This window comes from Jatropha curcas, unplaced genomic scaffold (assembly GCF_041381405.1).
Source record: "Jatropha curcas cultivar XTBG-Jc1 unplaced genomic scaffold, XTBG_Jcur_1.0 HiC_scaffold_1136_pilon, whole genome shotgun sequence".
Lineage (NCBI taxonomy): Eukaryota > Viridiplantae > Streptophyta > Magnoliopsida > Malpighiales > Euphorbiaceae > Jatropha > Jatropha curcas.
Genome location: NW_028322609.1, coordinates 1 through 13,510, shown reverse-complemented (window position 1 = coordinate 13,510; position 13,510 = coordinate 1). Strand labels below are relative to the sequence as shown.

At 32.0% G+C, this 13,510-nt stretch overlaps 1 protein-coding gene and 1 long non-coding RNA gene across 2 annotated transcripts; both read left to right on the top strand.

Annotated features, from left to right (window-relative positions):
• The first annotated feature begins 1,883 nt into the window (after nt 1-1,883).
• On the top strand, nt 1,884-11,397 carry LOC149491601 (uncharacterized). The gene is made up of 5 exons (XR_016319355.1): nt 1,884-2,480; nt 3,306-3,371; nt 4,283-9,440; nt 10,267-10,332; nt 11,242-11,397. It is a non-coding gene; the product is annotated as an uncharacterized LOC149491601 (long non-coding RNA).
• A 1,287-nt stretch (nt 11,398-12,684) lies between these two features.
• Nucleotides 12,685-13,504, top strand: LOC149491600 (uncharacterized). The gene has a single exon (XM_089717191.1). It carries the CDS (start codon nt 12,999-13,001, stop codon nt 13,497-13,499), a length of 501 nt encoding a protein of 166 aa, XP_089573317.1. The 5' UTR covers nt 12,685-12,998; the 3' UTR covers nt 13,500-13,504.
• Nucleotides 13,505-13,510: the final 6 nt, after the last annotated feature.

Sequence of the window (13,510 nt, the reverse complement as noted above, 5' to 3'; positions counted from 1 at the left end):
TAAATATTGAATGTCCATAATTAAGTATTTCCTTCATTTTCATATTCATAATTAATTATATAAAATGATTTCAGAGCCGTTACCTCTATCTAACGGAAGGAGATATCATGCCAGTAAATTATAGATTGAAACTTACACTATTACAGATTAACCCCTAGAATATTACAAAATAGTCCTCGGTAAATACATGGTCTATCAATTGTGTTAGAGTTCATATAACTGAACTAAAATTTATCAATAATGAAATTGGAGGACTATAATGTAAAATCGTATAAAATTCAAAATAACAATTTAGGTTTATGCTCATTAAAAATAGGTACACTTTTGTATTAAAAGCAAAAAGAAAATCTGAAGTTAAATTCTGATCGTCGACGGACTATTAGGACGTCATGGTGAGACAGACTTAGCTAATCTGGCCCCACAACCTTCTTATCCACGTACGGGGACCATTCTCTGTCATGTTCTATAGACAAAGAAATAGGAGCAAAATGGACCAATGGAGAGTCAAATCCTAAAGTGGTCCCATTTTTTGCAAAAAGTATACAGCTGGAAGAATCTCATTCGTCGAATTCATAGAGTTAGTGTGTCCCCACAAGTGGTCCATGAAACTTGGGAACGACACGTATTCTTCGTCAACAAATACATGTTGCTGTCCGATCCGCAAGTGGCCAAGATGTAGGCTGCAGCAGCAACGCGCATGACTGTGCAAATACTAGACCAACCACACGTTTACACTTAGCCTTTTCTCATTTTTTTATTGTTCTAATTTTGTTTTTATGACCGTGGATATTCTCAAATTTTATTTTATTTTATTTTATGGTTAAACGAGTTATAATATAAATGATGCTTTCCATATTATGTTTATTTACATAAAATATAATAACAATATTTACAAATTATTTTTTATTTAAGATAAACAGTAATTTAATTAAATTATTTTTAATTTTATTATTAAAAGAATTAATTATTTTTATAATTCTCGTGTAAAAATATTAAATAATTTATATTTTAAAATAAAATGAACAATTCTTTTATTAAATGCCTTCCATAAAATGTCAACTCTGGATCGTGCATCACTAGAGTAAAGTTGCACTGTTACATCAAACTATTTTGAATTTTTACTTTTAAATTTTTAATGAATATATATTTGTATACAATATTTATTATTTAATTTTATGTGGTGTGAGATTAGAGAGAAGCATCTTAACAAATTATCTCTTACACTTTTTGAGCAAAAGAAAAAATAATGGGGAAAATTCTAATTGCTTTGATGGAACTAATGATGTTTTTTTTTTTTTTTTTTTTTTTATTTTAAGCTTAGATAATTTTTTTTGCTTTGAGACAATGCAATATAGTCTTTGCTTGCTTTCGAAATATAACTAAACTTTCTCTTTTATTTTAAGTAATAGATATTTTGACAGTGACACGTTTTTGTCTTATATTTCTGATATTTTGTTGTGCACAAAGCTATTCAACGGCAGCATGAGTCTTTATTTTAAAACTATCCTAACACATCGAATGAAATTGTGGTTACACAGTAGAAATAATTTTTTCCTTTGAATAATTATCACTGATTTTTTAAATAATATTTATTAAATTAGTGATAATTTTTATAATGTAAATAATTCAAATTTAAAACTTCTCATTTTCTATATTTTTTACAAGTGATAAAAATATCAATCCGCCACATGTGATTGACATTATTTATTTACTGAAACTAAATTTTTTTTCCAATAAATCCTCTCACGTGATAGCTTATTTATTTATATATATATATATATATATATATATATATAAGAAATTAATTATATAACAATTCACTCTTTTAGGCGCTTTTTACATGTCAAGTGATTAGTACAAATATTCATTAGGAATAATGAAACAACCCGAATTTTTATTTTCAAAGATTTTCCAATTAAATTTAATAAACTGACAGCCTGAAAATTTATTTCAATATTTTAATGCGAACACTGTGAGAAACCGAACCAAAAATCGATTGAAAAACCCGTAAATCAATTGGAAACCGAAGATTTGGGCCGAACCGAACCGAATCGAATCGGTTCAACCCAAACCATCTAGAAACTTCCCTTTTTCTTTTAACTCCAACGCTAAACTCACTCCCTCAGCAGCACATCTCCACTTCTCCGGCGACACCACCAACACACAGCCACCATTTTCCTCTCCTCTCTTCTTCTTTCTTCTTTCCTTCTCTCCTTCTTCCCTTCTTTCCTTTCTTTCCTCCTTTTCCTCACTGCGCCTGTGTCCCTGGCGAGACAGCAGCAGCTCACGCCACTCACGTCGCGCGCCACTGCCAGCAGCTGTGCCCTCTGCCAGATCGCGCAGCGCACGGCAGCAGCACAGCCTTCACTTGGTCGCGCCACCACCGTACCTGCTGCTCCGCCTCTCTCCACGCTGCCAGTCGACCTCCGGCCACCAGCCCCATTTCCGGTTAATCGCAATCCGGCAACACTATAAATTGGGTATAATTTAAAATTTAGTGAATGAAATTAACTGATTTATTTAGTTAAGTTAGTGTTAGTGTTAGTGTTAGTGTTAGTAATTAGTGTTAGTAATTAATTAGTTAAGTTAGTTGTAGTTAATTGTTTGTAGCTAATTTATTTAGTTAAGTTAGTGTTAGTAATATTAGTCAATTAAATTAATTTTATTATTTGAAGTTAATTAATTTAGTAATATTAGTTAATGAAATTAATTTTTATTATTTGTAATTAATGAGTTTAGTTAAGTTTAGTTAAGTTAATGTTAGTAATGTTAGTTAATTAAATTAAACTTATTATTTTGTAGTTAATTAATGTAATTAATTTAATTTGGTAAATGTGAGTAGTTAATAGCTTTATAATTTTAGTGTTGATTTAATTAAGGTAGTTTAAATATAATGGTATTGTAATGTATGATTTGGATTGTGTGGTGATGTTGAGATTGAAGGAGGATGGGAAAATGTTATTTGATTAATTGCCCGATGGATGGGCTGTGTGATTTGGCAATATTAGATATATTGTTGATATTTAACAGGTGGATAGTCCAATTTTTAGGGGAGATGCTGCCGAAATTTCGGTAGAAAAAAAAAAAAAAAATAAATTCGGTATAAAATAAATAGATTTTAGATGAAAATAAATAAAATAGAGTTAGATAGAAAAATAAAATTTTAGTATAGAAAAGAAATTAAAATATTGAGATTAATTTACGTAGAAAAAATTTAGAATATAAAATAAAACTCTTAGAGTGGTAAAGAAATATTTTTATCTGATATAGTTATTTTTGTTTGTGTCATTCTTTAAATTTCTTAGATCGCCCGTGTCCATCTAGTGCTCCTCCAGGACAGAATCAAAGCTAGGACTTCGCTTTCCATCACTGTGAGTAATAATAAATAATGCATATCAACATGCATTTGCATAGCATTTTTTTTTTACAAACCTTATATATATATATATATATATATATATATTAAAGCTCATATTTATTTTATGTTACATAATTGTATATTTGGATGTATTTGGTGTAGTACGTTGAAAGAATTGTTTGAATAATTGTGCTGTGCATATACTGTGATTTGTTTGTGTGGAATTGGGATGATGTGGGTCACCATGGGTTTGTGAGACTGTTTCTGTTATATGGATCCTGATTCTGATTTCTGTTATATTCTGATTCTGTTATATGGATCCTGATTCTGATTTCTGTTATATTCTGATTCTGTTATATGGATCCTGATTCTGTTTCTGTTAGCCGGGTAAATGGGAGATCGGCGCCCCCGTGTGCACCTACTGCTATGATCTGTGTGATATGGAAAACCACAGGTTGGTTTCTTTATTGGGCGCACCTGATAATCTAGATTTGATCGCAGCCCGCAGGGTGGCCTCCTGTTGTGAGCGCCTGATGATCTAGATTTGATGGAGACGACCGGGTTACCTCCTGTTGGTATGGAAAAGAAAAGAGAGAATGGAAAAACAATGAGAGGGCTGGTCAAGTGAGGATTAGACCGGTCGGCCAGTATGGGGGATCGGCTCCCTGGTGCACATGTGAGAGGATGAGCCATGTGGGAGGACGGCTCATCGGGGGTTCGGTGACTCCACTGACTAATTTCCACGTGATGTGATTATTTGAAGGTGATGTTGTTTGTGGGTGCTGATGTTTTGCCATATGATTGATTGTTGTGTGATCATTCAGTATATTAGGGCGCATTCCGTGTGACTGTATGTGGTGTGTATTATTTATTATTATTCACTGAGTTGCAAAACTCACCCCCCCTTCTCTCCAAACTTCTCAGGTAGTAGGAAGTTGCTGATCCAACGGAAGCTCTGCAATCTTCTCCGCAGAGTTATAAATGTAAACTTTATATTTCTGTTATTTACTTTTGGATGTATAAATTATTCTATTATCAGAATATTATTGAACTCCGCAGTTATAGGGTTGTGCATTTAAATTTGGGCCTTGTCGTATGCGTTACTTTTATAAATGGTATGGAATGTATAATTTGAGTAATTAGGCTTACTACGGGCCTCGGGGGCCTTATGCTTACCTGGGCCCTAGTGCCGGTCCGGCCCACGGAAACGGGTCGTGACAAAGGTGGTATCAGAGCAAAAGGTCATAAGTCTAGATGTAACTGCGGAGTAATTTCTGTCATGTCTTGATATAGTCTTCCTTGCTTTCCCCTTCAGCGTTCTTCACAGTCAGGTTAAAGTCAAGTTGTTTAATGAGTAAAATTTATATCCATGTTCTTTAGAGATGTGATTTAGTTACTGATGCTAAGGGGATGGTTTAAATAAAAATCCTTCTATGGAATACATATATAAAATGCAGGAACGTGTGTATATGTGTGCCTGTGGAATTGAGAATGAGTTGCTAATTATTTATTAAGAGAACTAAATGATTCGGATTCGAGGACATTAGAGTCTATTTAATTAGAGTATTGAATTAGTATATGTATTTGATAAAATTTTCATAATGTTAGTTAGTGGAATTTCTTATAATTATTGAGATAAATATTTTTCTGGATGGAATGGATATACATGATTTTTATAAGGTTTGAATATTGAAGGATTTGGTGTGATTTGATATGATAATTGGTGATGAGTATTTTTCATAAAGAATAATATTGGTGGAATTATTATATGAAGTGAGTTTTATTTATGAAAAATCGCTGCTTGGTAGAGTAAAGTGTATTGTTGTATTCATCAACTATTTTTTTTTAGGGTGTGAATATAGGAAATAATATAAATTATTGTGGTTAAAAGAAAAAAAAAATCGCGATTTTTAGTAAGAGATAAATTACTCTAATCTTTATGTAGTTAGTGATGGATATTGTATGGATTGTGGCATCTTATGGTTTAATATGGTACAAGTAAAAAAAAAAAAAAAAAAAATTAAAATTAATGCTAATGGTATTTAGTCTTTTGATGTTTAAAATAATTGTTGCACACTTGATGGTATGTGAATTATAAACAATGATTTTGTTTAATTGGAGATTCTATGGTCCGAGGAACGACTTTATAAGGGAATTAAGTTAATTATGTTATGTAAATAGTGGGGTATGATGATTAAGTGTATTGATGAATGACATCGGACCTGGAGAGATAATTATCCAATTATTGAATTGATGTTATACTAGTGAATTAGATAAGTAAGGATGGAATTAGTCCTGTTATTGTATAGATATTAAGAAAAGAATCAATTACAGAAGCGTGAAGAGTATAAATTAGTATGATTTAAATGAGGATAATCAGTATATAAAGTTTTAACAAATTAGGGATCATGGGCAACAAGATTTGGTAAAAATAGGAATAATGATACATCAGCGGATTTAGGATAAAGACTTCTATACTTTGGGATTTCATGAGTGTAGAAATATTTTGGTTCGTGTTGATCTCACGATGCTTATACGAGAATAAATTCTAAGACAAAATGATCAAGAAATTATAAGTGATTATTGTTAAGATAGAAAAGATTGAGTAATAGTTAATAGAAGTATTTGTGGATCCATGTGTGATATAATTAAGATCCTAGTACATGTAGGATGTGTAATAAGCCAGACTAATCTTATGGACCAAGTATAATAAAATAAAAGTAAAAGATAGCAAAGGCAATTAGTGGTTTTGAGATTGTAACGCTATTATATTGGGTGATAATTATATTAGGAAAATGATAATTTGAATATAATATGAAGGAGAATAATATTTGTATAATTGAACAGTTTCTTGTTATATCTCTTGAAGAACAGAGCTAAGGTGGATATTAAGAATTTAAATGGTCATGAATAGTAATTTTATGCTGTAAATAAATTTAAGATTTATGAAAATTTAGAAAGTTAAAAAAAAAGAGATGCTTTAGAATAAGTAGTTAAGAATATGTAGCTAGACAAAAAGAAGTGAAATATTATTAATAGTAGAAAGATGGAATATGTATACTATTGAAGGTAGGAAATGGTTTTGAGGTTTAAAATAATTATCACTGTCAATGATAACTCTATAGAATATTAAACAAATAATTGCTGATGTTCTAACCAAACTTCTGAGTTGAGTTAATCGGATCGGGTCTTTATGAGGTGAGTTTCGAGAATTTCGTAGTTCATCAATAGTAAATTCAGATTCAAAAAAAAAAAAAAAAAAAAAAAGAAAGAAAAAAAAGAGAGAGAGAGATTTTCTACTTGAGAGACAGAGATAAGAAAATTCTGACTTCTGTAATTTGATAAGTGTATTATGTTTTATGAGTTATATTAATTGAATCCATATATCGAGCTTATGAATGTATTATGTACAAGTGATAAGTGTTATTAATAGTAATACTCGGAAATAAGAGTTGATAAAGAATCAGGAGATTCAGCTTGAAATGACGATGAATGTGAATAAATGTAATTTCTTGATGCAAAGAAGTTAGAATAAGAAATTCCTATTACTCAGTGCATTTTTATAAGTTACTTAGTTTGTTGGATGGAGAAAGGGAGATATAATTACGCCTCTAGGGAATAGAAGGGTATCTGGAGTATTTTATATATCAATGGACTAACTGAGTTTTAATTACTATTCATTTGGAATATTGAGATTTGTGTAAGAATAAACAAGTGAATTTGGGATAATTTTAGCAAATTTAGGGAGAAGAACAAACGCAAGTATTCAAAGACTGAACATAGAGAGAATAAGATTAGTGGATGTGTTAACAAGACGATCTAAGAGTATATCTTAACTATACTTGACGGCTAACTTAAGTGTGATAATCTGGTGATTTATTAATTTAAAATCTGCTCATGGAATTATTGAGATATCAATTAGGATGAGAGCCATTAATATAAAACTATTCTGAATTCCTTAGCGATTGGTAGCAATTATGATAGAATGAATAGAATTGTGTTATAAATGGCTGTTTGCGACATATCTAATGGTTTAAGGGAATACTTAATTAGTTAGGTCCATTTGAGAACTGGTACATTAAAACTCAGATGTTGAGGATATTCCTAGATCATATTAGGTATAAATTTTACAGGTAATAGACATTACAATAGACTTGGAGAAAAGGAATAACCCAATGATATTATTATCTGAATATTCATGGGCATTCATGGGATTAAGAATAAACATAAGACAAAGGACATAGTCTAATCAGGAGTTGAATTATGGGTTTAACATGCTTGATCTCTTACTTAGCTAGAGCAAAAGGCACTACTTAGTTTAAGATTCTTGATTTCTGGATACATAAACGTAGGTCTAAAAGATTGATTAGAGACAGAAGAAATGGGTAAATTGGTTTGGAGAATTTTACATCTCAATTAAGTTTGTAAAAAAAAAAAAAAAAAAAAAAAAAAAAAAAAAAAAATGTAGGCTGGATTTCTTTATGGAATTGAGTATAATAGAATGGCATTTGCAAATTTTAGAAAAATGAATTAAGAATTATCCGGCATGATAACAACTAACTTGGCTAATTTCATAAGTTCTTGTCATAATTAGTTAAGAAATGGTATATGACAATTTGGAAAGAGGGATAGATAAGTTACTAACTAAAATAGGGACTTGATGGTGAATTTAAATTCTCTCTACATAGCTGATGTACTACTAGTTGTTATGAGATTTTTATTAGTAGGATTTGAAAAGAGATTGTATATCTATCTTTCGTTGGAAAATGGTTAAGTTGTTAAATAGGTGATGTGCTTGGGATAGAAGCTAAGATCTCCTATCAGTCGATAGCAATTAGCTAGAGAAATATCATGATTTTGTTTGAAATAAGCTTGTAGTAGTGGTAAGAATTTGTTCTCTTTAATTAGAAATGATCAAATAGTACTTAATGACAAAATTTGAAATAATCGAAAACCTCCTTGAATTGGCAGCAACCATCTTATCTAAGTATAAACTTCTTCCATGATTATTGGAGCAATGATATTAATATTTGGAACTGATGGAAAATGGATGAGTCAGCATGTAGATTTTGAATTTTGAAATAAGGATTCTAAATTGGGATAGTAGTACATTTGAATATGGGGATTCTTGTATCAGAAGATTTAATGCTTGGTTTGTGTATGAGCATCTTATTGAGAAATGATCATTGCTTATCATAACTAGAGAGAGAATAAATGACGATACATCAAGGTAGATAACTTTGGGGATGGATTCATCTTATAATCATCTTACCTTCCCTATAAATTAGATTTTCTTCCCAGGTCTGTTCATTGGTTTGTCTTAATTAATAAATTTAAGAAAAATTAGATTCACCACTCTGACTAACGAACTAGCAACATTTTGTGAGAAGCATAACCACCATTGTCGTAAACAATTGTTGTATCCTAGTTTCTTGTTATTTTCAAAATTCGAGGACGAATTTTTTTAAGGGGGGAAGACTGAAACAACCCGAATTTTTATTTTCAAAGATTTTCCAATTAAATTTAATAAACTGACAGCCTGAAAATTTATTTCAATATTTTAATGCGAACACTGTGAGAAACCGAACCAAAAATCGATTGAAAAACCCGTAAATCAATTGGAAACCGAAGATTTGGGCCGAACCGAACCGAATCGAATCGGTTCAACCCAAACCATCTAGAAACTTCCCTTTTTCTTTTAACTCCAACGCTAAACTCACTCCCTCAGCAGCACATCTCCACTTCTCCGGCGACACCACCAACACACAGCCACCATTTTCCTCTCCTCTCTTCTTCTTTCTTCTTTCCTTCTCTCCTTCTTCCCTTCTTTCCTTTCTTTCCTCCTTTTCCTCACTGCGCCTGTGTCCCTGGCGAGACAGCAGCAGCTCACGCCACTCACGTCGCGCGCCACTGCCAGCAGCTGTGCCCTCTGCCAGATCGCGCAGCGCACGGCAGCAGCACAGCCTTCACTTGGTCGCGCCACCACCGTACCTGCTGCTCCGCCTCTCTCCACGCTGCCAGTCGACCTCCGGCCACCAGCCCCATTTCCGGTTAATCGCAATCCGGCAACACTATAAATTGGGTATAATTTAAAATTTAGTGAATGAAATTAACTGATTTATTTAGTTAAGTTAGTGTTAGTGTTAGTGTTAGTGTTAGTAATTAGTGTTAGTAATTAATTAGTTAAGTTAGTTGTAGTTAATTGTTTGTAGCTAATTTATTTAGTTAAGTTAGTGTTAGTAATATTAGTCAATTAAATTAATTTTATTATTTGAAGTTAATTAATTTAGTAATATTAGTTAATGAAATTAATTTTTATTATTTGTAATTAATGAGTTTAGTTAAGTTTAGTTAAGTTAATGTTAGTAATGTTAGTTAATTAAATTAAACTTATTATTTTGTAGTTAATTAATGTAATTAATTTAATTTGGTAAATGTGAGTAGTTAATAGCTTTATAATTTTAGTGTTGATTTAATTAAGGTAGTTTAAATATAATGGTATTGTAATGTATGATTTGGATTGTGTGGTGATGTTGAGATTGAAGGAGGATGGGAAAATGTTATTTGATTAATTGCCCGATGGATGGGCTGTGTGATTTGGCAATATTAGATATATTGTTGATATTTAACAGGTGGATAGTCCAATTTTTAGGGGAGATGCTGCCGAAATTTCGGTAGAAAAAAAAAAAAAAAAATAAATTCGGTATAAAATAAATAGATTTTAGATGAAAATAAATAAAATAGAGTTAGATAGAAAAATAAAATTTTAGTATAGAAAAGAAATTAAAATATTGAGATTAATTTACGTAGAAAAAATTTAGAATATAAAATAAAACTCTTAGAGTGGTAAAGAAATATTTTTATCTGATATAGTTATTTTTGTTTGTGTCATTCTTTAAATTTCTTAGATCGCCCGTGTCCATCTAGTGCTCCTCCAGGACAGAATCAAAGCTAGGACTTCGCTTTCCATCACTGTGAGTAATAATAAATAATGCATATCAACATGCATTTGCATAGCATTTTTTTTTTACAAACCTTATATATATATATATATATATATATATTAAAGCTCATATTTATTTTATGTTACATAATTGTATATTTGGATGTATTTGGTGTAGTACGTTGAAAGAATTGTTTGAATAATTGTGCTGTGCATATACTGTGATTTGTTTGTGTGGAATTGGGATGATGTGGGTCACCATGGGTTTGTGAGACTGTTTCTGTTATATGGATCCTGATTCTGATTTCTGTTATATTCTGATTCTGTTATATGGATCCTGATTCTGATTTCTGTTATATTCTGATTCTGTTATATGGATCCTGATTCTGTTTCTGTTAGCCGGGTAAATGGGAGATCGGCGCCCCCGTGTGCACCTACTGCTATGATCTGTGTGATATGGAAAACCACAGGTTGGTTTCTTTATTGGGCGCACCTGATAATCTAGATTTGATCGCAGCCCGCAGGGTGGCCTCCTGTTGTGAGCGCCTGATGATCTAGATTTGATGGAGACGACCGGGTTACCTCCTGTTGGTATGGAAAAGAAAAGAGAGAATGGAAAAACAATGAGAGGGCTGGTCAAGTGAGGATTAGACCGGTCGGCCAGTATGGGGGATCGGCTCCCTGGTGCACATGTGAGAGGATGAGCCATGTGGGAGGACGGCTCATCGGGGGTTCGGTGACTCCACTGACTAATTTCCACGTGATGTGATTATTTGAAGGTGATGTTGTTTGTGGGTGCTGATGTTATGCCATATGATTGATTGTTGTGTGATCATTCAGTATATTAGGGCGCATTCCGTGTGACTGTATGTGGTGTGTATTATTTATTATTATTCACTGAGTTGCAAAACTCACCCCCCCTTCTCTCCAAACTTCTCAGGTAGTAGGAAGTTGCTGATCCAACGGAAGCTCTGCAATCTTCTCCGCAGAGTTATAAATGTAAACTTTATATTTCTGTTATTTACTTTTGGATGTATAAATTATTCTATTATCAGAATATTATTGAACTCCGCAGTTATAGGGTTGTGCATTTAAATTTGGGCCTTGTCGTATGCGTTACTTTTATAAATGGTATGGAATGTATAATTTGAGTAATTAGGCTTACTACGGGCCTCGGGGGCCTTATGCTTACCTGGGCCCTAGTGCCGGTCCGGCCCACGGAAACGGGTCGTGACAAATAATAACGAGATTTCATTAACAACTAATGGAAAAATAAACAAAAAATTAAATAGTGTAACAAAGATAAAATTGATAGACTAAAAAATTAAATTTTGAAAATAATTTCCAACTATAGCTTATTTGAATAGAATGAAGAGATTAATTAGTAATTCACTCTAAAAAAATTTAGGTAAAAAAGAAAATTCTTTATTGACCCAACTAATAGATTTATGTGACATTGTCCAATTGCAACATATCTAATACAATAAAAACATAACTATGTGAAAGAAATATTTTAACAATTCATTATTTTTAGATTCATAAATAAAACATGTCAATAGACTTTACATGTAATTTTTATACAAAAAAAAAAAAACAATATAAATGAGTGAATATATGTACAAAAAAACTTCTAATTAAAAAGAATTATAATTAGCTGATGTAATATTTTCACCAAGGCTTTTTAAACCTATGAAATTTGTTAAATTATGGAATTACAAACTTAGGTTATATATATATATAGGTAAAACCCTAGGTTTTTAATTCCGTATATTTTCAAATTTTATTTTATTGGGAATAAATTATTAAAATTAATTTATTGATTCAAAATTAATAAATTATTAAAATCCCTCATCCAAAATCTCTCATATCAAATACAGTCTTAAGTCCCTTTATATAAACTCATAATCTATTTAATTTTTTTTAGAATTCACAATAATTTAATATTTTTTAACCATAATAATAGCATTGTTTTCAAAACATAAGATTGAAATTCATAAGCGATTATATGCAAATTTAAGATTGCTTAAAATGGATAATTATACGTAATCTGATTCAAAAATATCCTTAATTATTAAAAAAAAAGTACTACTTACAATACAAAAATTCAACATAATCTAAAAAAAATTAATTTTATTTTCGCTCATCATAAATTTAATTTAAGATGAAAGGTACATGAATTTGGATTCTAATTAAACTATATAACACACATTAGTTTATTATTATTTGTAAATGAATTAATAGTAATTCTCCATGGGATACCTTATTTATTTGTAAAATAATTAAATATTTTATTAATATATCAGTCTTTTGCATATATAAATATTTCGATGTGTACGACATTACTGTTAATGATAAGTGAGACAACGGCAAAGATGTTGGCATTAGACAAATCGTCTCCGTAATTTTACAATAACAGAAGTGATCAAGTTCCCTAAACTAACACGTGGCCCGCATCTCACGCTCCGATTACCCACCAAAAGTCCACACCAACAGTAAAAGAGAGACCTTTGCTCTTTGCTCTCCTCCATTTCTTCTCTTTTCTTCTTCTTCTCCTTCGTCTTCGTCATTAAAAACAGAAGCTTTCTCTTTAAAATTCCATTTAAAGAACCAAATTTTGCAGTAAAAGCTACCTTTTTGTCTTCTGGGTTGGTCTTTTCTCTACAATGTTGTGGTAAAAGTGGTTGCTTTTGCACAAAAATGGCTTTTCAAGATCATATGTCACAAGAAATGGCTTTTCAATCATCACTTTCTGCCTCTGCCTCTTCCTCTGCTTCTGTTGGTCCTTCTTGGCTTAGCAACGCAGTTATCCGGCGAGCCGACGACTTTTTTGGTCGGAACAGAAGCGATAAAAACGACCATATTAATAGTAACAACGGTGGTGGCGGGGAAGAGTTGTTATTTGACGGTGGAGGTGGAGGTGGAGGTGGAGGTGGCGGTGGGGATAATTGGGAAAGAGCGAAATGCAAGGCGGATATATTGGGGCATCCTTTATATGAGCAATTGCTAGCAGCGCACGTGGCTTGTTTGAGGATAGCGACGCCAGTGGACCAGTTGGCGAGGATCGACTCGCAGCTGGCTCAGTCGCAGGAAGTGATGGCTAAGTACTCCGTGCTTGGTAACGGTCATGTTGTAGATGAGAAAGAGCTTGATCAGTTTATGGTTAGTTTCCATTTACTTGAAGAACTCTCTATTTTGTAGGCTGTCGTTTC

Excerpts from the sequence above, each read along its gene's own strand:
- LOC149491600 (XM_089717191.1), top strand. The coding sequence starts at position 12,999 with ATGGCTTTTCAAGATCATATGTCACAAGAAATGGCTTTTCAATCATCA.